At 43.2% G+C, this 25,906-nt stretch overlaps 1 protein-coding gene across 11 annotated transcripts in view; it reads right to left on the reverse strand.

Moving 5' to 3' along the window:
- Window positions 1-25,906, reverse strand: part of LOC105684553 (muscle-specific protein 300 kDa) — a 116,267-nt gene that overhangs the window by 4,648 nt on the left and 85,713 nt on the right. For 9 of the 11 annotated variants that reach the window (XM_048649661.1, XM_012397971.3, XM_048649663.1 and 6 more), the window contains 10 exons: window positions 25,289-25,399; window positions 24,892-25,197; window positions 24,670-24,804; window positions 15,603-22,808; window positions 15,231-15,530; window positions 13,920-14,876; window positions 9,653-9,955; window positions 5,335-5,592; window positions 1,471-4,209; window positions 1,189-1,373 (listed from right to left, as the gene is read on the reverse strand). In XM_048649661.1, the coding sequence (XP_048505618.1) occupies window positions 1,189-1,373; window positions 1,471-4,209; window positions 5,335-5,592; window positions 9,653-9,955; window positions 13,920-14,876; window positions 15,231-15,530; window positions 15,603-22,808; window positions 24,670-24,804; window positions 24,892-25,197; window positions 25,289-25,399 (12,500 nt within the window). The remainder of the gene's footprint in view (window positions 1-1,188; window positions 1,374-1,470; window positions 4,210-5,334; window positions 5,593-9,652; window positions 9,956-13,919; window positions 14,877-15,230; window positions 15,531-15,602; window positions 22,809-24,669; window positions 24,805-24,891; window positions 25,198-25,288; window positions 25,400-25,906) is intronic. The other 2 variants (XM_020851530.2, XM_020851528.2) reach the window with 2 other exon arrangements.

Genomic DNA, 25,906 nt, shown 5'->3' on the forward strand with positions numbered 1-25,906 from the left:
GTTATCGCCGAATTATCGCATTTTTTGGCATAAATTTGAGGATATCTCGAAGGGAAAAAATCGCAGCTCAATTTGGACAACGGATTCGTGTTCCTGAGGTCGAAATACGTAAGAAAAGTACCATACGATCAATTTTTAAAAATAAAAATTTTTGGCCAAAATTTGAGATTTTTCCAAGGGGTACCCCTTACGATTTTTTCAAATTTTGACCAAAATTTTTTATTTTTTAAAATTGATCGTATGGTACTTTTCTTACGTATTTCGACCTCAGGAACACGAATCCGTTGTCCAAATTGAGCTGCGATTTTTTCCCTTCGAGATATCCTCAAATTTATGCCAAAAAATGCGATAATTCGGCGATAACTCGATCATTTTTCAAGATAGACCAATTTTTCTTCCGGATTCGGATTTCGGAGCTCAAATTACATTGATATAGACTAAAAAATCAATTTTTTATTTTTGACCCCAAAAAGGTGAAAATTGGCGATAACTCGGTCAATTTTAGAGATAGGTCATTTTTTCTTTCAGATTCAGATTCCTGAGGACAAAATACGTCAGAAAACTGTAATACAATCAATTTTTAAACTACTTCACATTTGGCCCAAAAATCGAATCATTTTTTGGTTTTTCAAGAGTAATCTTACATATAATCAGCTCAGGAATCTAAATCTGAATGCCAAAATCATCTAGGCATGCAATCGATCGAGTAATCATCAATTATCCACTGTTGGGAGCAGAAAAATTATAAGACATATCGATTGGTTTTAGTCGTAGACCCACTTTGATTCGTCGCAATCCATGCATGAGTCGAAATATTCGAATTTCTCGGTCTACGAGGGAGCCCGAGCTTTGCTGGAGTCAGGTAGCCACGGGCGCGTGGTTTGTTGTGGGGCGTCACCTCTGCTCAGCCCCCAAGGTGACGTCTCATAACAAAGCGCTATGCTGCTGGCTCAAATCAGTCAAGATATTTCAATTTTCCCTGATCATAACCGATGATAATGAATGAAATGAAAGTAACGCTATGATGCAACGCAGCGCGTACGTGCAATGGTAATTACGAGAAAATGAGGATAATGTACTGATCATGTTAGTCTGCATGAGGAGATAGAGCAGCGATTACAGTTTCGAGAAGTTTGGGGTCCAACATACATTAGCTTTACTAGTGAAAAATGTGCGATGGATGCTCACCTGAGTTCTCTTATTTGTTGTTCTCGAGCTCGTGCTCGAACCAGTAGTGCTTCATATCGAGCTGTTAATACAGCCACATCAGAAGTTCTTGCAGCTTCTGCACTGACTTTTTCATCTCCAACCAGCAGACTATGTAAATGTCTCACTAATTCCACAGATGATTGGCAACTTCCTATCAATTTCGCCTAATTGAAAACGAAACAAAAATTGACATGTAACGCTTGTACAACAACGATAATATTTTATTCAGTCTTCGAATCGACAACCAAAAAATTACATTACCATAGTTTTTGCAGCAGTTGGCAGACCAGGACCAGCAGTGGGGTCTGGCGTGACAGCAACCTCAAGAGCATCTAGGGCAGCGCGGCATTCCGTAATTGCGCCTTCCAACTCCATGAGGTAAGCATCACAGGATGTCATTTTCACTATTCTTGGTAGCGTATCAACCTGTACAGCTGTGTCCTGTTCGAACTTGAGGGTTTCTACCTGCACAGCTTCATCAACTTCGATCTTCTGTTGTGATTCAACTTGCGCTCGAAGTTCGGCCACGCGCAACTTTATATCCTTCCACAAGAGTTGATATTCATCTACAAGTTCCTGAATTGATCCCACATCGTTAGGGTGACTCTCTTTCATCATTTGTAGCGCTAGTTGGTCTGCTCTCTCGAGCGTCGTACCCTGAGTAGCTAATTCATTTTCAATCTCCGTAATTTGCTGCAATCTTCTCCTCGGCGATGCCTTTTGTTCCGGAGTAGCTAGATGTTGAAGCTGAGTCAACCGGACATCGATTTGGGTAAGTCCGACTACAGCTGCTCCATGTATAGTAATGAATTCCCGATAATTTTTCTGGTCTCTCTGCACCGCAGATAGCATGGCATCTACTCTGGGCCGAAGTGCATACCACCTGTCCAGTATCCCACGAACATCGGCCGTTAAAGATCTCAGATTATCTGGTTCCAGCCCACCTTTGGCAAGACGGCTATAACTTTGTTCAAGTATTTGTAAAGCAGGACTGTGTGCTTCGATGTCTTTCAGAATTTTTTTAGCTTTCTGCACAGTCTTTGCAGTTTCCTCATTGGATAGATCATCTGCGTTACTTTCAAGTTTCAGTAATTCAGACTCCGTTTTTATGAGCCACGGTTCGTGTTCTATTTTCAACTTTTCTAATTGTTGCAAGAGCTTCCACGCAATCATGATCTTTCGTTTTCGTTCTGCTGACCCTACGCAAGCTGCCTTCCAGCGTCGTTCGAGACCATCCATTCCGGATTTGATGGTATTTGTGTTAAAAGATGCTTTCCAAGCATCGCAATCACTGAGCAATATTTCACAGAGATTCAGAACCTCCCCGATGTTACCGCTCTCAGCTTCAATCATTTTCTGCAACACATTGTGATCTTCGAGTTTCTTATCCACCGCATTCTGATCTCTCGATTCCAGAATGAATGGTTCGGTCAACTGTACTTCTATGCCTCCAAGCCACACGCGTATTTCAGCAATCCGTCTCTCCAGGTTACTTGTCGTATGCATCAGATCTTCTAATTTGTTCGCCCTGGCTTTGCCGGCATTCTGTAACTTGCACCACCTTTCGTTGAGTTCGTCTAACGCCTTTTGCAACCTAGTTCTTTCAGCAGCATCCTCGGCAACGTCTACCAATTCCTGGCCAGTATGCTGCAGCCACCCCAATTCCCTCTGTTTCAATGCCATTTCCGCCTGAAGTTCAGACTCAACCCTTTTCAGTGCCTCCTCGGGTTCATCCACAGTCGCGGAGTCGCAATTCTGTATTCTGTCTTCGGCATCGATCGTCCATGTGATCAATCGCGATCGTCTCGATTCCCATCGGTTGTGAAGACTGCAACGTTCTCCCAATCTGTGAGCGAGCAAAGCCAATTGATGTTCCAGGTCTCCGTGTTGTTGCCAGAGGAGAGATCCGTGTTGGTTCAACGATTTCATATCCGAAGGGCTCAGGCATTCTTTCAACTGTTCAGCAGTGACACCGAGAGCCTCCAGATCGGCGCAGGTGGCAGCGAGTCTGGTTCTCAAATCTTGCAAGGAGTCCAGCTGTTCACGTGTTCTCGTCAGACTACTGGGTCCGACGAGGAAAGCCATATTCAGGGTTTGGCTAACTTCTTGGAAGGCGGAGGTGATTTTGGCAGTTTGTTTCTCGTGTTGTTCGTTAAGCTCTTGTATCCTCACGATGAAGTCCTTCCACGTTTCGAGACCAGCTCGAATGTTCGCGATCCGTTGGACGTTGGCGACGTGTTCCATCCGGACAGAAGCGGCTAGAGCTTCGTCACAATTTATCAGCAGGGACTCCTGTTGGGCGGTCAGAGATTCAGCCTGAAGTTCTCCAGCGGGTAATTTTTCCAGCAAAGAATGTATCCTCAGCAATACTTTGTCCAGTCTGCGCAAATGAATGAATCTCAGCTGCAGCCTGCTCCTTTCCCTCTCCGTATCCTTGAGCCAATTCAATAACTTGCTCTGATCATTTCTGTACTTCTCCCAAGCCCCGAGACGGTCTTCCACAGCGGCGTGTCTCTCCATGATTTTAGCAAGTGTCTCATTATGAAGATTCGTTAATGCGTTGAACTGTTCGGCAATGGAAAGATCCCTACCCTCCCCGGAGTTTACGGTCAACAAAAGATTTTGCTGATCGGTGAGCAAATTTTTATGCACCTCGCACAAGTGTCTGTGCTCCGACAGGCCGCTGTAATCGCCGGGTACACCCATCGAAAGGAATGCCTGAACATGAGCCAGGTATTCGTGCCACAGACGCAGGGCAGCCGCTCCATCTTGCGAATGGACCAAACGTGTCGACAATCGGTGATATTGTTGGAAAGTTTCGCGGAAAACGCGCTGCCATAATTGCAGAACTTCTACCACAGATGTTTCTTGGGGTGCAGCATCTAAAGCGCGGTCCTTGATGGACTGGAGCTGAGGTTCAGTCCGAGTCAACGCGAGTAGATGGCTTCGTAACAATTTTAGCTGTTCCTTGGAATCACCGTGCCCTACAGTGGCCAGGCTCTGGAAATCGGGGGTAAAATCGTTATTCGAAAAACCTAAAAGGAAAAATCGGTGGTGGAGGACCGGATGACGAGATTTCTTCGATCGACGCCGAGGATTGGCGAAGTTTGAGGGGGTTCATGCTGCGGCGTTTCGAGGTATAATTTGTGGGTTTAAGAAAATGTTCGTCTTGCGGGTATATAGCATGTTAGTAATCGCGGTTCGATCATCTGCAGTCGTAGCAAATTCGGATGCCGTTCAGAAATTCTATCGACACGAGGTAACCCGGGCGCGGCGCCTTCGAAACTCATGCAGCTAGGAAAGTACGAACCAACAACAGCCAGCCACTCAGCTGTTGTGGATTCCGTGACCGATGTAATTGCCACTCGGTGAGCCTACTGACCTTGACATAACAAATTGTTTCGAAACTACAATTAAAATATAAGCGTGTGCGGGGGATGATTGAGTTGTGCCAAGCACCAGAAGCGCGCCAACACCCCGAATAAATGTAACGTAAACGAGGTATAGGCGCCGTGACTAATAACCCGCAATATCGTAAATCCACGACACGCATACACCGAAATCCTAACTGTTAATACACTCGTTAAATAGCAATACCAAAAATTACCAATTAACCAAAAAAGAACCGCGCTATCTTTCGCTGGAGAACCATTCATCACCTCCCCCCACCCCCATTATTAATGGACATCACGATCGAGTTGAATATCAGTTGTGCAAGACTTCCTTCGTACGAACATTCCGAAACCAAAGATGTCGGTATATTTTCTCCGCGAAAAATAAATCTCCAGACTTCATAATGTCTATTTCGGGTATTCCCCTAGGAATAATATGGGTCAAGAGTGCCTTGGGTTTACGATCTCTCTTCAGAAGTTGTCGAGATACAGAATTCTCGGTAGCTATGTATCACAATAACACGATTTATAGTTTGGCTGTTGAAACTGTTACATTGGTTCTGGCACGCGGTACACGGTAGCGATGCGATTGAAAGAATATTAATAAAACTATCAACACTTCTTCGCTGCGAGCGAGTCACGGATTTCCGGTAAAACTTGGACACGTGATCGTACACAGCGAAAATTGACTACCGGATCGATAATATCCGGCAATAGAACTGATAATACACACCTGCTGCACCGAGTCAAGGAAGATCTTGGTCTGGTTGAGGTCACCGACCGCTAATTCTTGATTGAGCGCTCTCGCGTCCGCCGTATCGGCAAGAGTAGATATGGCCTCTCGCACATCTTCTAGACGACGGCCTAGGGCCTCGACCTCGGTGTGCAAAGGGCCGCCAGCCTCAAGGCCGACATCCGAGGCAATCTGTGCCACCAGCCCACGAAGTTCTGCCAATCTCTCTTTATGCTCTGCCAGCGTTTCCTCGCAGACCTAAAATTTGAATAGAATGACGCGTGATAAAGAGAACGAGGAGTATTTTCCTCGAATAAAGGAACGAGGGGTGTTGAAGAAATCCTCGACTGTATTAGTGAATTAATTTTCGGTGGGAAACGGCTGAGAAACTCCGCAGGCTTCGAGGAAATACGAGCGTTTTGTCATGACAACTTCTGACACGATCGGATAGCAAATAATAATTTTTTGCTTTTTATGACAGCTGTGTTATCCGCGCATTCCCGTACAGTGTATAGCTGTGTTTAATATCTGTTATTTTAGCCCGAGACAACATCGTTGCAGCTGTGAAACTGATTCAATATAAATTCATCACTTTCAACTGAGAAACACGAATAAATTCCTCGAGCTGGTATTCTAACAGCAACTCAATTTTGGAATCGCACGATATCGGAATTGAATTATTCCGAGGTCAACAGCTTTTCGAACGATTACCTAATCGACTGAAATTCGTTCCTTGAGAATAAACTTGCTTATAACCAAACGGAATGATATCCCATCCAATACTTCCAAATAGACGAAAATATGGATACGAAAAGTTTGATAAAAATCACCGGAGGAAACGGCGTCGTCCCTCTCGTACACACAACACGGGAACTGCCAGCTGCCGGTGTGAAAGTATTATATTCGTCGTTGTATTCGCTCCGGAACAAACCAACTCTTGTGCACGAGCTTGTGTTTATTGTGACTTTAGGGATATTTATAGATATCACCACGATGTTCCGTACCTTAAACCCTGTTCTGTTCTTTTCTCTCCACTCGTTTACCAGATAAATCGTATAAAATTCCGATCCAAACTTGGATCGCGCAGGTTGTGATCTAGCTAATAGTCATTAAAAATAGGTATGACATCGTTGAAACGCATCATCGTCATTAAATTCCTCGAGGTATTGAGATTCGTTTAGAATCTCCACATTGTCATGTGGACTGAAATGTTGGCATCGCACGATCGCCAGATGTTTGGATAATTTTGACACACTGCGTTCTCGTGACCAGATGTCGGGATTAGCTTCAACCGAATCGAGACAATTATTCGCTGACGCCGAAGTAGAGGATCGAATGATGATTATAGGCATTTGGAATTCGTGCTCGTATACCCTACGGTTTCGTTGATTAAACAATTGTCGGATAACACGAGAAAGTAGCTATGATAGTTGAGGTCAGCTAATTAATAGGTGCTTCGCGTAATTGATCTACATATAATGCGGGACTTTCCTATATGTTATCGAATATCTGATATAGACCCACATTTCCGCTACTGTCTAGACCCCAATTGATTTATTGGTATAAAAAAAACATACTTTTGGAATCCGCGATTTTTATTTTTAGCTACGGTGATAAAAAAAAAAACCAATAAAATTCTTTCGAAAGATGTGTATATTTCTAATATTTCTAATGGAAATTATTTAAAAAAAAAGTAGTAGCATGAAAATAAAAATAAGCGTTAGGTCATTGACTTTCCTAGTTTTCGTCTATATGTTCTATTCTGGACCAACTGAATTCGGTTCAAGTGTAAGATAGCTGGCACCGCTGATGCCTCGCGTATATCGTACGAATGCCGCACTTTTTCGAACACATTTCAATTTAGTCAACTGAGCGAGATAATTGAGAAATACAAATAAAAAAGGAGCTTACTTTACTAAAAGACCGCACTACTTGGATATACTATATGTTGAAAAAAAATTACTTTCAAAAAAGTACACTTGGGGATAGTCTATCAATTTGCTTCCGTACCTTTAGTTCTTCCGGTGTGCACATAATAATTTACTCTTCTTCTCTTCTCTTTTTTTTTTTTTTTTTTCTATCTATATTCTCACTAATCGCACAGTTGTCGACAGTTTGACGTTTCACTAATTGTCATCACATGGCTTGAACTGAACTGACAATGAGTGGAGAGCGACCGGCTCGGAACACGTGTAGCCGGTAGTTTGACTCGAAGGAAGTGGGCGTCTATTCCGGAGCAAGAAGAGCCCATAGAAATTTGACAATAAATTTCATTCCGCGTTTATCTGCATAGCGTAGGCATCTAATAATATCCGACGTATCTCACGAATGATACGGTCTTCCATGAATTATTATTATTATTGTTGTTATTATTTTTATCACTCTCGTTAAACACCCTTGACACGAAAATTGAAGGAGCACGAGGTACAGTGGTGTAGAAGATACCGGCACACGTGTCAAACACTTGACACAACGTGCTGCCCTGTGTAAGAAAAAGTTTCACGAGGGAAGAGAAAAAAAGTGAAAAAAAAATTAGTGAATTATGGAGAATCGGTTACGTCGACTTTTTCGTGTTTAATTTTTATGGGCTTGTAGATTGAAAGTAAACCGCATAGATATAAATCGTGTAGCAAGCGTCGCGACGCCCTGGTCCAGACTGGCGTCTGGTAGGATCGATGCACTCGCGCCGGTTTCGACTACCTCGCACAATATTTTCCCGACTGTCGTCGACCCCTTCGGGAAGTCTCGCACCCTCTGGAAAATCTTCGACCTTTTTCCCCGTCGTTCGGAGTACCCCGGGAGCATTCCATTCATAAACACGAGCGATCGTGTTCCGTACGAACATGGTATTACGGTAGAGCGAACGGACTCTCCACCCCTCCGGATTTCGGCGTCCCAATATCCACCCCTGCGGACGAGAGTTGCACGTGTCTATGAAGTCCGGAGATCGTCGCGCGTGCGTCATCCCATCAACATCCATATGCCGCCTAGCTCTAGGCCGAACGCGGGATAATCAGCAAATTGTATGGGGTCCCAAGTGCCCGAGGGAGAGATATTATCCCGGGGGGGAAAAAGAAAATCAATTTTTTAGTACCGCACAAAGTCTAAAACCTTGTTACTCGGATCTCTTCAAATATAAAATTATACTACAGCGATTGTTTTTTTCTCCCTACACGGATTTGGTCGCGAGTTTTTTGTATTTTAGTCATTTTCGAATCACGGGAGCGGTGGATGATACCTTCGTACGATTGCGGATATACCGCTAGTTAATTTCATACCGATCTATACGTAGGATGTTATTAGCCGCGTAACTGCAAATTGCAGGAACTAGGGGCTTTCGTATACGCAGGAACCTACGCCAGGGCTAATTACTTTTGATAAAATTTCTTCCTATGATTACGCTGATTTCTTAAGCGGTTTGACGATCATGTACGTTTCACGTCATTTATAAAATTGCAAACATAGGTATACGCATCAACCATCGATAGGTAATACGCATATGCCACGAGGTATAGTCGTCAATATTCATGCGGAATCTTTGACCCCTTTATCGACGCCGGTCATTCTCATAATAAACTACCTATATCCTTGAGTATTTTTTTCTCTGCTGATATTCGAACATCCAGAGCACCATTTTCAGTCATTAAAGCATCATGGATTTATCGGTTTTCATCTGCATCTGGATTCCGAGAATTTTATCTAGTCGATGAATCAACGTGAATCGGAATAAAGTTATTTTCAGTCGAATGCTGACCAGTAAACCGAGATTGTCACTTTTTCACGCGTTCATCTTGCATTGGATCTAAGCGACAAGATATTCGACAACGAACTTGATATTGAAACCGATCTTCTTAAAAAAAAAGGCTTCAACTATAACTCTATGAATAGAATCGCGAAAGTGAGACAGAGAAGCAAATCCAGGATTACCTGAATCACAAGATTTATGATTTTGACCACCTTGAGTCATCGCCTGAACGGGGGCTACGACTATTCATTTACTTCCCGCTGTCCTTAACCCTAATCCTCCACGCGATGCGTAAACAATTTATTTGCATTTCGGCTTCAAATACACATCGATTATATTTGGTACGACACAGGGCAGTGAAAATTTTCAGAAAATTTTCGATTGATGATTCAATATTTGTTTAGCAATGAAACGCTCAAGGACAATATTTTTCATCGCATTTCAAAATCTTTTGTGAAACGTTTAGAGAAAAATCGCTTTCGTTAGAGGTCTGTTTTGTGGAGAATTTTTTGACCAGGTCGCTCAGAGGTTGAAATTTTCTACTAGTAAATTTTTTCGGAAAATTTCGGTTACCTTGACTTGTTTCCTGGCTTCTTCGGGAGGCAGGTTTGAAACACTGCCCATTTGCGTGTCGGCCCAAGCCTTTACAGCGGCACTTGCGTCCCTATATTGTTGCCAAAGTCTTACAGCGTGGTGATACTTGTTGCAAAGGGCGTCTAGTTCAGCCCTCGTGTCTTCCCAAGCTTGGACCGCCTCCTGGACAGCGGCTTCCACCCGTTCGCCGACCTCCGCAGAGCAAGACTCCCGTAGAGGTTCCGCTGCGGCGCGGAGTTCGCCGACGAGCACTTCCCGCACCCCTAAATCGCCACTGAGACCCTGAAATTCGTACAAAAATCAGCATCGCACATGTTCCTTCCTCGATTTCTTTTACGTCGAAAAGCAAATTGAATTGAAAAAAAAAGACAGAAGTCACGTGTTGAAATATTCGATACTTAGGTGTACCGTAGGTATTTATTACTCATATTCATAGGTGTAAATTATAAGTAAATACAAATTATGAATACCAAGGTCGCAATGCGCGATGTACATAACAGAAGGATGTGGTCGCTTTCATATCTGTTTTTCTTGACCGCGAGATATTCTTTTATCTCGACGTAGATACAATATTAACTATTGGTGCGGTTAAAAAAAGGAACAAAAAACAGAGAAGAAGAAAAAAAAACTTTCGGCATGATGCACTGCCGACACGTAAAAGTTGTACGAAACCCCGCGCGGCCAGCTGCTCTTTATCTCGTTATATTTTTCCAATAGAGCGTAGAGCTTTTTAATTGGAAGTATGTATATGTAACGTATGTATAGTGTACACGTGACACAGATTATACTTTAAGAGGGAACTTGAGGGTGATAAAAAATTCTAAAATGGACCCCGTCCGGCTTCGAATCATATCTGAGAAATAAATTCACATCATACGTATAACTGACTACTGTGTACGTGAATTTTTCGTAACTGTTTCGAATCATTGACGTCGTTTTTCTGCGATAGATTTTTTTGCCATCTTATTTCCGTGACGCAGCGAATGAACTTGACTTTTATATCGTTGTAACATTACAATTCTGATCACGTCACGGATAATATTTATTCATATTTATTTTCTCTATTAACAGCGATTCTTGAGGGCCGATTCGATCACGACGTCTTGACTCATTACCCTTCACTCGCGAGATATCGGCCGCCGATCCGGAGAGAATTATTTTCCCAGATATCGTTCGAATAAAGTGACCCATTCAGATTTTCAAACGTTCACCCAGATCACGCGCGTCCGGTATGAAATTTTTATGACGGAACGAATTGACCGATGTGTACTTACTTTACACATGTATACGTGTAAGTTTTAGGTTGCTCGCTGACTACGTTACGGAGGCCAATAACAATGAAGAGTGAATATCTTTTACACCGTAATATAATCTCTCCAGTGCAAATATTATTTTACGCTTAAAATATACCTACTGGCAAAATGACGTGATTATTGTTTGGGAACATTTCGTCGCGTACGAATTATTTTTGAATCAAAACACGTACTACGAAATATTATCGTACAACGTCTGAATCATGAGAAATTTTAATAATTCAATGATTTCTTTGCAGCGTGGTCGACTCGAGTGCCATAAAAGTATTGGTCAGAAAAATTCTAATGCAGAGTCGACGTTGAATTCGATCGGTACTCAATATTCCGTGTGCATTCCGTGAATGTACATCGTGCATTTTTGTTGATTTTTTTCAGCTCTACATTCACGGTGAACTTAGAATCTCATTAATTGAGATAATAGGACTTAATTTGATGAAGAATGATCACCGTCCCGGCGAGAAATTGACCTGAATTTTTTCTTCCTAAAATAGTTTTATTTATACATGTACGGAATGAAAATTTAAGATAAATATTAGAACGAGCGAAAAACGTGTCGCGGAGTTATATATAACAACGTTTAACACGCGGTAACATTTACTGACGATTAGATCAGCTAGTATCCTGTAACTTTAGCGATTATGTCATCCAGAGTAATTATTGCTAACTAGATTAACGAATGGCATTGGCATATATCGTTACAATTATGAACTACGATCGTAAAAGATCATGAACATGATATAATTTGAGATTACATACGGGAATTTAATAATATTCAGTCGAAAGTAATTCGGGCGTGACGTGTGCGCTATATTCTTTAACGTCCACGTCAATGGAGCGTTCGCGCGCGTTTAGAAAATATTTACTTTTATCAGAGTTCTATAAGTTATGCGAATCTTGACCCGAATGTCATTCTTTTACTGAAATCTATTCATAGTCTATTATGCTGGTGACAAGAGAAGGAGGAGAAATACGTGTAACGATGATTCTTCCAAACGCGACTGAAGCCGTTTCTTGTATTTCAACGCCCGAAGTGAACGCGTGACTCGAGGGAATTCGGTTCATCTTCAACCGTTTGAAATGAGAGATGAGGGGAAAAAATTGATAAAAAGAAAAAAAAAAATTGTTGGAAGTCGGCTATTTCATTCCGTATCTCTATTGTGCGCGGCAGACTTCCGTTACCAATACTCAGGCCTAAAGTTAACTAAAACTAAAGCAAAGTAACGGCGAAACTATAAATAGATCCTCTCTGAAATGGACTCGGTGCATTTCATGGTGGAGCATCGCTTTTCAGAATCGTGTTTTTTATTCGAATAGACGTGAAATTTTTAAATTCATGAAAATCCGCGGCGGAAGCTACTAATTGTTTTATTATACATTCTTCCAAATCCAGATCTATTTCCCGAATCAAGAAGTAGGTACGTAATTCTCATGAGAATAAATCACTGAATTTATATCGGAGAGGAACCAGGAAGAAACTTGCGGATCGCACGGCTGCCCAGGTGATGAGTTTCGGTTCAGTGCTTCCGGGACGCCGCATGCCGGTGCGCTTATAGTTACAGGTAGATACATATGTGCGGGTCCGAGCTAATTGCAAATGACAACGAAAACGAGCGCGTGGTGAGCGGAATGAAACTCTGCGAATTCTTTAGCGTAATATGCAGGAGACCGGAAGTCGGCGGATCATCCCGGAGCGCAAAAATTTCATGGAAATGACGTCTATTCTTAGATTAAAACTCCCGGCTAAATATTTTCTCAGCAAATTTTTCTCATGAATCCGAATTATTTCTCGCATCTGCCGGAAACATTCCGTTCCACACTCACGGTGTTGCGAACACTGCGTAATTATTATATACCTGTAATGAAATTGTTTGTAACGCCACCAAGTCTGCAGTCTGCGGGTCTCAAGTATTATTAAGTCATCAAGGCAAGTGAAGAGCCTTGGAATGAATGCAAACACATTACGTACACCGAGTCGCGAATCGTGCCGATAAATTCGCACAGACACACGCGTAGGTAGTTTTATTTTTTTCTTGTCTCGTTTTTGTTCGACAAATTGATAACGATGCACTGACGAATGGGCTGTTCACTGAACGAAGAAACGCGGGACATATAAATTTATTTTTTTCACAATCTTCGAATCATAATTTTAAACGCGAGATCTTAACTGGCCGAGGTCTGGCCTCCGACTGCCAAGGCGGTGCGAAGACCGCTGATAGCACCGTGGTGAGCTTTACTGATAGCGTTCGGAAAGAAATATACATAATGCGAGGCGAGCGGTTCTTCAGATTGTTCGGTGCGCTTGCGTGGTTCGTGAAGTGATTGCGATATTTGAGTGAGCGATTGAGTCAGTTAAACGTCTCCGAGATGTTTGAATTGTGTGAAGATGAAACGCACAAGTTTGATTAAAGTATCACCTAAAGGCAGGCGTGAGCCTTTCAATTTAGAATTTTTAAAGGAAGAGTTTCAATTAAAACTGTTTTTTTCTTTTTTGGTTCAGACCACACTTTCCATCGAGTGATAGCAGAGATTAGTGTCTTATCGTGAGATTTATCGAAATATAAAGTTTGGATCTTGATGATAATTTAGCGTAGTCGGAAAAGTGGTGACGAACGTATCTGAAAAAGATTTCTCGTATTTCTTAAATTTTTATTCAATCTCAATGTCTTGTCTCTTCCTGAGAGATATCAAGGTATATTTTTATTCTAGCATCACGTTTGGTTTTTAGGGTCATCGACATCTTCCGCGACGAAGCCCAAGAATGCAGCTTTACCAACTATAAGCTCTCTATGTCATTAGGGTATATGAAAGGGTTCGTTACTCAATAATCCTCGTGAAATTAATTGCTTTTCCTTTTTTCAACAACGACCATGTTTATCTCCGGAAATGTACGGCGCTTTGCGAAGAGATCATTCGTTAGTAAATAGAATTCTTACCTCAAGACGCTCCGTCGCCTTCAACAGTCTTTCGTAATCGACAGATCCCTGAACGGTAAGCAATTCCATCATGTAGTCAGCCTCCTGTACGGATTGTTGGACGAGTTCCAGCTGTCTCTCAAATCTTCTCCAGAGTCCGAGTCTGTTTCTCAGGAGATTAAGGAGGCGAGCGCACCTAGATTCGAGTTCGGTATGCACGTCTTGGAGATTGGAGATTCTCCTCTCGACACCGAGTGGGGAGACGGAAACTCTGGTCCTCATCGGCAGGGTATGAAGAAGTTGACGCAGGCCCATCAGGTCTTGCCATAAATTCGTCAACTCCTCGGCAACGCCCTGGCATCTCTCTACGCACGATGCTACGATTTCGCTACCCTGGCCCTCGTTGCCTTCGCACTGATCTAAAATCGACGACTGTCTCTGGTGACACCTCCGAACTCGAGCTAACCCACGTTGCAGAGCTTGAAGACGTTCCCTGAGTAGCTGAGCAGCGTCCAGTTCCTCTCCGATCAAACCTTCGATTCGACGAGCTGACGACAGCAGGACTCCAACTCGTTCACTTTCCGCTGCCGGAAGGAGACCCAGTCGCCCGAGTTCGTCTTGGATGACGATCACCCGTTCGAAAAGAACCGATAGACGTTCCACGTACAGTTCGAGTTCTTCCTCAGTTTTAAGGACACCGTGGAAACCGTCGATGGTTAATCGAAGTTCGTTCAATTCTCGCTCCAGGAGCTTGAGTTTGTCGTTAACTGGAACGTCGGCCGACGATACGTTCTCGGTAACTGAAGCCTGGATTTCGTTGATCTTTTCGCTAACTTCTTGCCAACGCTCTTGTAATTCTCCATGGAACTGACGTTGCAACATCTCATCCGACAGCGGAACTATCCTCAGTGCTTGTTCGAAATTGTTGTCGGCTTCGTTGCGAATGTTCTTATGGACTTCGTACTGTGCTTTTATTTCCTGAAAAGGTAAAAGTTTTTCGTCAGAATACGTCATCGGACTTTTCGATCGGTTCGAACGTGATATTTGAAAATTTTTCAAGTCTCGGTGGTGCATTCGGAGGAGATGGAATCACTTCAGTTCATAGGTTGCCGGTGCAGTCTAAGGAAAAGGCTAACTTCCTTCTAAAAATATCGAAGTCGATGGTGTACTCGCGCATGGCGATGAGCCAAGTCTATTTTCAAATTTGACCTGAATCTATGCGCTCAAGCTTTATGCGCTAGCAGCTTAAATGGGGATTTATAAGTGGGATTTTGAAAGATGAAAAAGGATGTGTCCATCATATGTAACCGTAAGTGGAATTCTTTCACTAACCCAGAATTGACGCATATTGCCGCCAGAAGGATCTCGGACGAATGCAAGCTCTCGTTCGGTTGTATTCATCCACTTCTCTAGCCTACTGATCAAAGCTTCTTGGGTAGTCCAGCGATCTCTAAATGACAGGAGTCGCCTCAACGAAGAATCCACTTCATCTTGAAGCTTTATTATTACACCCAATGCCTCCCCGTAACGATCTTCAGGGTCCTCAATTTGCACCAATTCCTCGAGACTTCGAGCTACGCCCAAGAGTTGTATCAATCGAGCGTGATGAGTGGCGATGTCGGACGACAGGGACTGAAATCGAAATCGGCATTAGTTAGTCTACTCGAAAACCACCTCCAAATTAGGGGAAACGATTCATCTCACCTGATACAATGAAATGTACTGTTCATAGTCGGATGACGTGACTGTTTGCAGGTCTGGAACACGTTGATGAGCAACTCCGAGCCATCCCCTTTCTTCTTTCAGGCCCTGCTCGAGCATAATCCACCTGGATGCTGCTAGGGACATTTGCTGAGCTCGTGAAGCGGCTTGATCGAGAAGCGTGATGGCTCTTCCATGAAGTTCTTCGTGAAGGTCGGAGTGTTTCGCTCTCGTTTCTTTGTCAAGGTTACCCTCCAGGGATTCGAGAATAGCACGGCAATGGTTCAAGTTGACGAAGAACTTCCGGTGCTTCTGCATCTCTTCTTGCAGGTCTTCCAGACTAGCCACAGACATGGGGCTGTCGAGTAAGCTTTCCGCTATTTCGGTGATCTGTGCAAATTCTTGTAAAGTTTGCTCGTACTCTTCGGCAAGAGAGAGAAGTTGGAGTAATCGATCCCTCTCGATCAGTATCGTGTACTCAATAACCCGAGTCATCTCGTGCGAAGCGTAAGCGTCCTCCGGAACAACCTTTCCGGGATAATCCCTGAGGATACCTCTGGCGGCAGAGACCAATTTTCCCGTCTTCCACATGTGGCAACGGTTCGTGTTGTCGATTTTTTCCAGCTCCTGAAGTTTCCACTGTGTCGACGCATCGCTCTCGATGATACTGTCCAGGTGCTTCCGTTCCTCGTCCACGAGTCGCGATACGTTGTTAACGCCATTGAGAAACTCGTCCCACCGTATGAGCTCTGTAGTTGCATATTTCTCTCCGTCATCTGTGATATTCTCGATGGCTTCCACTTGTGATTCCAGAGCACCCAAGCAGTCCAGAATTTTGTTGCGGTCCTCCTCCGGATATTGCACTTCTACGTTCTTCCAAATCGAGTCCAACTCTCTCACGCTTTCCTCGACGTGATTTATTTCTTCTTTGAGTTCTATAAAAGTTCTCAAGTCATCGTGCGATGGACCGTGTGGACTTTCTCTGCTCAGGAAGATACGATACTCCACAGATTCCAACCATGTTGATATTGTTTCCACTACCGTTATCAAAGTGTGCTTGATAATTACGGTGTCACTCTCCTCGACAGCTGCTCGAAGTTGTCCCAATCCTCGTTGAACAGTACCACTCAGTTCCTCGATAGATTCATTCGTGATAACTTGATCCAACGTTGCAATGTACAGAATGTTTGTCAAATGCGTCGTCTGTTTGGCATGTTGTGATGTCCTAACGCGATCTGCTATGACTTTTGTTGCTCTGGTACGCTGCGAGACTTGACTTTGTGGAACGCCATATTCTAGAGCTTCAGCGAGTAGGAGAGTCGTTGGGCTAGGAGTTTTTCTACCTGGACTATGGGATACCAGAAGTCTGTCTTCCCAATTTGTACCAGGACTCGTGTCTCGTTTTTCGTAATCACTAGGAACCGGTGATTTAGACGATTTTCGATCCAAAAGAGTATCAGCGTACGACTTCACCTCTTTTTTGCCGGATGGCGATTCGACTTTTTTGGCTAGTACAGATTCCATCGGAGAAAGAGGTTCCTCCGTTGTATCCATCGGCTCTTGAATGGTGACGATGCTTATAGCTTCTGTTGGAAGTTGATGAGGATCGTGAGAAGATGATTCTTGGATTTTCGTTATTGAGTAACTTGGACCATGAGATGGATCCGACTTAGTTGGTTTGAAGTCATCTTTCGATGATTTTTCGCTGGAGTGTTTACGGTGTACAGATGGTTCTTGTGAAATTGTTTGCACTACTCGGACTTGTGCTGTAGTTGGGTCAGAAGACTTCAATTTTTCGATGGTGACCTTCGACGTGATGATTTGTGAATCATCGCCCGATTTTTTTATCGCTTTTCCTTGGACTTTGATTGTGTTTATATCCAAATCAGTTAAAACTTTTCCTACGACGATACTACCAGGTTCTTCCCTTACGACACATTCTTCCGAAGAATCTAGGGGCGACGTGGATCTCGTTTGGTCAGAATTCTTTTTGGCCACGTCGGAATAAGACAGTTTCGGGAGTGACTCTTGAGCCGTTACAGGCTGCCCAAATATTGTTCCAAGATCCGTTCTTTCTTTATTGGGCGGAGTTTGGTCTCGCGCTTCACTTGGTTTATGTTTTCTTTTCCTTCTTTGTCTCTTCCCTAGTCTGGCTGTCTCATCTTCGAGGCTCGTTACGTTTTCCGAGAGGTCCTCAGTGATGCTCGTGTCTTGAGAAGTTTCTACCGCAGAAGCACGCTCAGAATCCAAAAAACTCTGACTCATACTATCCGGAATTTCTATGGTGGCTTGGACATGAATTTCGTACGAAGTATCGGTTAAAGAATCCATATCCGGTTGAACGGGTGCCGCTTCTTCAGGAACAATTTTTGGTACGACGACATTTTCCGGCACAGGTGGTGCAGGATCGACAGGCTTCGGACTCTCCGGTTTCACTTCCGGTACTACTGTTTGCGCACTAACATCCGTCGTAACAGCAACAGCCTGCGTTTCCTCTTCCGAGGTTGGTACCAGTTCGCGTTCTTTAGTCTGAATCGAAAAGTCCACACCTGGTAATTTCTCTGGGGTTTTAGTCTGAGATTCTCCTTCGACGGTTTTCACTTGTTCGATAATGGTCTGGACTTGTTCCGGTATTTCGACTGGTTCCGGGCTCTGAATTGCGCTTGTCTGCGCGTCACTTTCCACGGTTGGTTCGGGTGTCTTGGTTTGCATTTCCATATCGGAAGTAACTGGGATACGGGGACTTTCTTTAGGTGTTGTCTGAGTCTCGGAGCTTTCGATCACGGCATTTACGGGAACATCAGTCTGTACGGTCGAGTCTTCCAAAGCAGGAATCTCAGGACTAACTACCGCAGATGTCTGGATGTCAATTTCCGTTGTCACGACAGGTTCCGGAGTCACAGTTTGAACTGTAACTTCCTGTGAAATTACTTTATCCTCTTCCGGTGATGGCGTTGGAGTTGTTTGTTGAACCGCATCTTCCTTGGTTGCTGTTGGCTCCGGTGAAACCGTTTGTGTTTCTATTTCCGCAGTGGGCAAGATTTCGATCGGCGAGGTCTGCGATTCCATGGGAATCCCTTCCGTAGGAGTAGTCTGTACTTCGATATCTTCGATCTCCGATTTTTCGGGTTCGATCGGACTTGTTTGAATGTAAACCTCCTCGTAATCTGGCTTCTCAGTTTCAATCGGACTCGTCTGGACGTAGGTGTCTTCAATTTCTGGTACATCCGGCTGTACGGGACTTGTCTGGATGAAAATTTCTTCAACGCTTGGTTTTTCAGGTTCAATCGGGCTTGTTTGAACGTAAGTTTCGTCAACATCTGGTGTCTGAGATTGTACAGGGCTTGTTTGCATAAAATGATCTTCAACGGTTGGTTTTTCTGGTTCGATCGGGCTAGTCTGAGAAGGCGTTTCTTCGATGCTAGGCTTCTCTGGTTCGATTGGACTTGTCTGTACGAATATTTCCTCAAGAACTAGCTTCTCTGATTCGAAAGGACTTGTTTGAACGAAAGTTTCTTCAATGCTAGGTTTCTCCGGTTCGATCGGACTCGTTTGAACATACGTTTCCTCTATAACTGCGGATTCTTCAGCCTGAGTAGGACTGGTTTGCACGAAGCTGTCATCGACATTGGGTTTCTCATCTTGAATGGGACTCGTCTGCGCTTCTTCATCTTCGGTGGGCGTTCGTACGGGTGTGATGGTTTGCATTGCCAAGTGTTCGATCTCTGGTGTTTCGGGTTTGCTTGTTTGCATGGCCGAATCTATCGCGGGTTTCGGAGAAGTTTGTACTTCGATATTGATGTCATTTGATTTTTCGGTCTGCATTTCTTGTTCTTTATTATCGCCGATGGGTTCCGGCGACGTTTGTGCTGAACTGGTTGGTATTCTTGGTACGTCTGGCGATGTGCTTCCAGCACCAACATCGCATGTTTCAACTACGGTTTGCGTTTGTATCTCACTTCGCAACACCTGAGGTTCTGGCTCGTCTACTACTTCCTCGGTGATTTCCTTCTTTGGCTTCCGTTTCTTTGTCTTCTTCTCCTCCTTAGCTATCTCATCATTTTCTGGTAACACTTCATTGGTAATTTCAGCTTCATCGGTAGTAGTTTTCGGAACCTCCGAACTGTCCTCATGTTTTGTTTTTACTTTTTGCTTTCTTTTCTTCTTTTTCTTATTTTTCTTCTTCCCAGCTTCCTCATCGTCAGCCAAAGACAACTCGTCTACCGTCGTTTTGTCATCAGGTTCGTACCCGTTATCCGGTTCAGAATTGTCGTCTTGGAAAGTTGAAATCAGAGACGAAGGTTCGGTAATATCTTTCAAATCTGGTTGGGGTTGTTCACTTTGGTGTTTCGATGAATCGGTCATCGGCACATTGATATCAGTAGAATCGGCAATCGTAGTAGTGATGGATGCGCTCGAGTCTTCGGTAACGGATTTTTCAGGGGTGTCAATTTTATTTTTATGTTTTTTCTTTTTTCGAATCTTTCTACTCGTAGTGCTATCGGAATCGCTTTTTTCGGACGGTTCGTAGGTCTCGGTTTCCTTTTCGTTTGTTTCAAGGGCGCTGGTTTGCACGAATTTATTATGAATGACTTGAACGGTTTCTCTTTCAGCCGGAAGATTAATGTCCACGTCTTCCTTTACAATCTGATATGGAGCTACCTGAGGTCGTTCCGCCTGAGTTTTTACGAATACAGATGATCCAGCTTCTTCACTTTGCTCCTGCACCGATAAAGATATTTCTACCTTCTCCGCGACGGGCTTGTATTCGGAACCGCAAGAGACCGAGCTGAGTTGTGGATCTCTCAATGCGTGTGCACGTTCTTGTGATAAAAATTGGTCGGTCGCTTGCGATTTGTGTTCAGTTACGATTTGGTACGTGAACATTTCTCTGACTTTATCGGGTAGCTCTGAAACGACAATATTCTCCTTTATAGATGATTCAACCTTCTTCTCTTTACCGTCATCTAACAGTTCGGAGGCATCTTGTTCTGCTTGGCTTTCAACTACTAATGGTGTCGTAGATTCGAGAATTTTTGGTGAATCGGGGATTTGGTGAACAGCCTCGATCGGCTCTATTGCCAGACTTTCGGTTTCTTTTAATTTTATGATCAATTTTTCAGGTTTTGGACTCGGTGCTTCTACGATCTTAGTATCGTGTTCCTTTTCCGCTAATTTTTCATTAGCATCCCTTTCAATTTTCTCATATCCTTCGCGTTCCGTTTCTTCTGACACGGGGAAACTTGGTTTATTAAAATCTTCTACGGTGCTGCTAACTGCATGCTCTACTATTTCTACCGTGCCTGATTCTAATTTTGCAATTTGTGAATCACCTTTACTTTCTTTACTTGCGGGTGCATCTGACTTACACTTGGCACGAGTCACGACAACGTCCTCAGGAATTGTTGTATCTACCGACGGTTCGGTATTCGAGTCACAGATCGACAGGTCGTCGATCGGAGTCTGAAAAATTTCAGATTTTTCATATTTTATTAGAGTTTCATTCGGATCGCGGGAGTCAGTTACCTCGATGGGTAAATATTCCATAGCATGTTTTTCAACGACAGTTATTTTTCGGGTATCGCTGACTTTTCCTCGGGGTGATTCGGATCGTTCAGATTCAGCAGTAACGGATTTCACATCGATCGATGTTTCGGGTCTGGATTTGCTTAATTCGTCATCTTCTTTCAACGACTCGTCGGAAGCCACTTCAACGATTTCCTTCTCCGTGCTGGAAATGTGTTGTTCTTTCGAAACTTCTTCAACTCCCTGTTTTGTTTCTGTGACAGTAGTCGCTCGGGTAGTCTCTGTAAAAGAAGATTTCGGTGTCATGTCTTTGGCAAATGGTCCAAAGAACGGTCCTTGCATCGGACTTCCCGGCGTGAGTGCCGTTGTACCTTCCTGAAGCGGTTCTTGATGTGGTTGTATATCCACCATTTTTTTCTCTGCAACTTCCACGCCATCCGCAAAAATAGCGATGTCGTTATCGATGATTCTTTCATTTTCATTTCTGGTAACATTTATACTGATGTGCGGTATGTCTTGTTCGTCAATTTCCACCTCCTCCGGTTCTTCTATCACCTCTTCGCTCGTCGTTTCTTTTCCATCAATGATAGTCACCTTCCTGATAATGCGTCTCGTTCTTCTGATCACCCGCCTAGTGACCTGCTGGACCACGGCGTGAACACTAGAAGTCGTCGTTTGGTACTCTCCGGATTCCGCAGCTGCCTCACCTTCAACCGGCCTCAGACTCAAGTCTTGAATATTCCCTTGGATTACTTGATGCGAGTGTTGAGGGCCAGTTTCAAACTCTTCGACATTGATTTCACCACCCGGTGCGCCGGTTGTGACGCGCCCACCGTACGACTGGGTTGTCGATAATTCGACCGTTCCGTCCGGTTTCGAGCGAGTAAAGGTAACTTGTTGTCCCCTCATCGTAGCTTCGGAAAATGCTTGGGTCACCGGAGGATTTCCATCTACCGAAGTAGACAACGTGCTGAAGTGTTGCTGAGTTGTTTGTTGGCTGGTGACCAAAGTCCGTCGGAGTTTCCTCACGATTATTCTCTTAGTACCATCGGCATCGACGACTACTTCGGTTGTCGTATCGTCAGGTTCCGTTAGGAAAGTTTCAAAGGCTTGTGGAGCGGCGTGGGAAATGTTGAGTTCCGAAGTAGCACTTTCAGTTTTTTGGGCGCCCTGATATTTCATGTCAACGACTATATCATCGGGCATCGATCCGGACTGTTCGCGTCTGATGAATTCCGTATTTGCATTCGAGGGAACGTTTTTAGTAGCTATTTCGATCACGTCGTGATTTCCATCTGACGATTTGACGATTTTAATCGTCTCCTGGGTTTGCGTGGTATCCCCATCTCTCGTCGCTAATATATTTGACTCAGTTGGCACAGTTTGGGAGGACGTCGACACTGGGATGTGGGTGGTCGATGTCTGTTTCGTGAGTTGTGCCGGTTTATCAACCGTTGAAGTTGTCGTTGACGTTTGTTTCGTTAGTTGTGCCGGTTTTTCGGCAGGAATTGTGTCGAGCAGTAAGCTTTGACCGGTCTGCAAAGAAACATCAGCTTGCGATGGAAGGGAATTCGGTTCGTGTTCCAAAGATGAATGTATCGAAGGGGCGGAGTCTAAAGTATCCTCGTCGCGTTCTGAAGCGTTGTCTTCTGCCTGCGCCATTTCCTCCAGCATTTCGATCTCCTATAAATTGATCAGAACATTGCACTGGGAAATTCAGATGTTAATTATCGTTATTCCAATTTTATCAGCAGCTACTTGGTGCTGTATTTTTGAAGATTATTAATTTCAACGAAATACAAGACTTTTAGATCTATAAATAGTTCCACAACGTCAGACCGTCGACCTTTGTTTTAATTACTTTATTTGTCAGGCTATTACTGTCGCAGAGACTAATGCGAAAATTTATTTGCTGATTAAAATGAAAAAACGGTCATTCTACCGCTGCCGGTTGATACAGACTGACACTTGGGTGGAGCGAAGTTATACTTGGCGAGGTACAGAAAGCGAAGAATTAGCCAAGGCTTTATTCAAATTAGCATACAAAACGAATGACAAACGTGCAATCAGTGCTATGGGGTTGAATGAGCACTGCGCAGGGTCAACGCCGCCGTTGGTTCAAAAATATTACTGATGGATTTAGACTACTGTTACAGAACTCATTTCTCGGCGTATACGCAGTCAAGTTTGTTAATCCGTATGTACAGTGTTTCGGCTGCGATGTACGGTTTATGAATAAGCATTCCAAGATAGTTCTACAAATGAGATGTTGACTTGGAGAAAAAAAAAAATGATGAGATGTGGCCGGATCAATTTAAAAAGAGAATGACAAGTTTGATTTAATTCCGAAGTTTGCGAAGCTATGAAGTAGATCCATTTTTCAATTTTGGCAATTAAATTTAATTTTTAATCCTAATTTCTACTTCATGGAATATAATCTGGATAATCTAACCGACATCCTTGCTAAGACAACTTGGGTTTTCAGAAAAGTAGAAACTCCAAGGTTTTGGAATGAAATTAAAATGGCTGACAATATTATTTCGAACTTGTGATCAAGATAATTCATGAACAATTCATTCTATAGATGGTGGCACATTTGAAAAACATTTCTGAAAGCCCGATGTGTTACACATAACAGAGATTGAATAACGATAGGGGAATTAATGAGAAAAGTTTAATGTATAATGTCAAAATACAATATGATGTATCAACATTCCTTAAGTACATGCAACGCCTACATTACATCTATCTTTTTACATTAACAAATATATATAGATATACAGGTAGTAAACATGATTTAAGCTATGATAAATGATACGGGAAGATATAAAATAATATATACCATGTGTGATGAAATGATATGAGCGTAAATAATGAATAAATATATTATATTGTTATTAAAATTTACGCAGACAAACGTAAGTTAGCTGCATTTACACGAAAAGGTGTGATATAATTTTGAATCCGAATTGGACCGATCACCATTATCAATATTCTACCAAAGCTGCTCGCGATCGTCTGCGCAAACTGTATTACGGACATCGATGGACGTTAAGAAGCTTGACAGTCAGCGCAAAAGGAAGAATACATACAGAGAATATCCGATAACTGAAGAATTATGCTTAAGTAAAGTTTCTGTCCGCATGAAAAAAGTCGTACCGTATTTCTGAACCATGCTGCAGTTCGTTCAATAATCCATCACCGAGTGAACGTTGCAGGAAATAAATATCCAGTCCACATTGGAAAACATGATTCCCTTTCAAGCAGACGGAAATATTGGCCCAAAAATATCCCGATGAAAAATATATGCGTGATTTGTAGTGTGACAGATAATTGCAGGGATGATGGATAGGTGAATTATAAGCTGGATAATAATTGTGCATGAAATGAGACCGAAGAGCGTGAAATGACTAACTACACTCTACAAGCCTTCTTGCCTGAGCAAGACGCCCGAGAGTCCAGCTAGAAGCGAGCCCGGCCACCTTAGCGTGGAGTGTTGCGAACAGTGCGAAAGCCCAGAGATGTGGTAAGGCTTGACGAGTACCTGCTGCTTGTGTCGTAATCGAGTTTCAACGTCCGTCAAAGCTTCCCTCATGGCTTTCGCTAGGACGCTCACTTCCGGTAGCGACTCCATCTCCGCCACCCGCTTCTCCCTGATAATAATGTCCTCGAGAAGTTCCTGGCGATTTGTACAAAAGTTTTTCAATAACGACTTCACCGCGGAACCTTTTATATTCAAACGGATGATTTTTCATTTTCGACGAACCTTGCACGCTATTGAGGATTGTTTCTCATTGATTGTGGCAGTGATTTGCCTGATCCAAATTTCGGTTTCGTCCAAAAATGACATGTAAGCAATTACTTCTTGCTGACGACGTTCTTGCGCACTGCGTGCATTTTCCAGAGCTACGGTTCCTTGTTCGGTTTGTGCCGAAAGGTTAGCGATTTTTGTGCGGAGGTCCTTGAGAAGTAAGGATAATTCCTGCGTCTCAGAATCAGCCGGGATGGTTGCCAGGTGGGTGATTATAACGATCGTCTGTCGATCGTAGACTTGTAGATCGGCCAGTATCGTCTAGAATTTTTTTTTGTTCGGATTTGTAGCGTAAAAAAATCGAACCGGTTGATCGCACATTCGTTCACGGACTTTGAAATGAAAATCTTACCACGAGTGCGGAGAGCATAGACTGCAGACTGTCTCCAGGTAAACACTCTAATGATTGCTCTAATCGAGCCACAGCCAAAGTCAGGGAATCAAGATTTTCCGATACGGAATCCTAAAACGATCATAAAAATTATTAGTTCGACAAGTTTATGAAAACTGTGTACCTAGATCGCTCAATAAATTCATGCCGTGCATTTGACGAACTCCAGAAGTCTTACTTCTATAGCCATGAATTAATATATTAGCTTCGAGTAAAATCAGCAAACCTGTCAATTGAACAAACACAATTATAACTGACAATGAGTTATAAACAACGGAGTGAATAGAGCCGAAATCTTCATTGGAGATAGAAAAAAACGCCTGAGTAGAGCACTTGCGGAAAATCCTGTAGAAAGGGGTAGTCCGTTTCGGCTCAATTCAAATACATGTACGGGATAGCAATAAAATGGTTTCCTGAGCGACGAGAATTCGTATCTACAAAATCGCAGGATGATTAAAGCTACGCAAGCACGATGAAGATTAAACAATGCGGTATCATGACATGCGGGTTGAGGGCGAGCCGAAAGCAAACACCTATTGCAGCACAATGAATACATAAATATGAATATACACGTCGGTA

This window comes from Athalia rosae, chromosome 2, assembly GCF_917208135.1.
Source record: "Athalia rosae chromosome 2, iyAthRosa1.1, whole genome shotgun sequence".
Taxonomy (NCBI): domain Eukaryota; kingdom Metazoa; phylum Arthropoda; class Insecta; order Hymenoptera; family Athaliidae; genus Athalia; species Athalia rosae.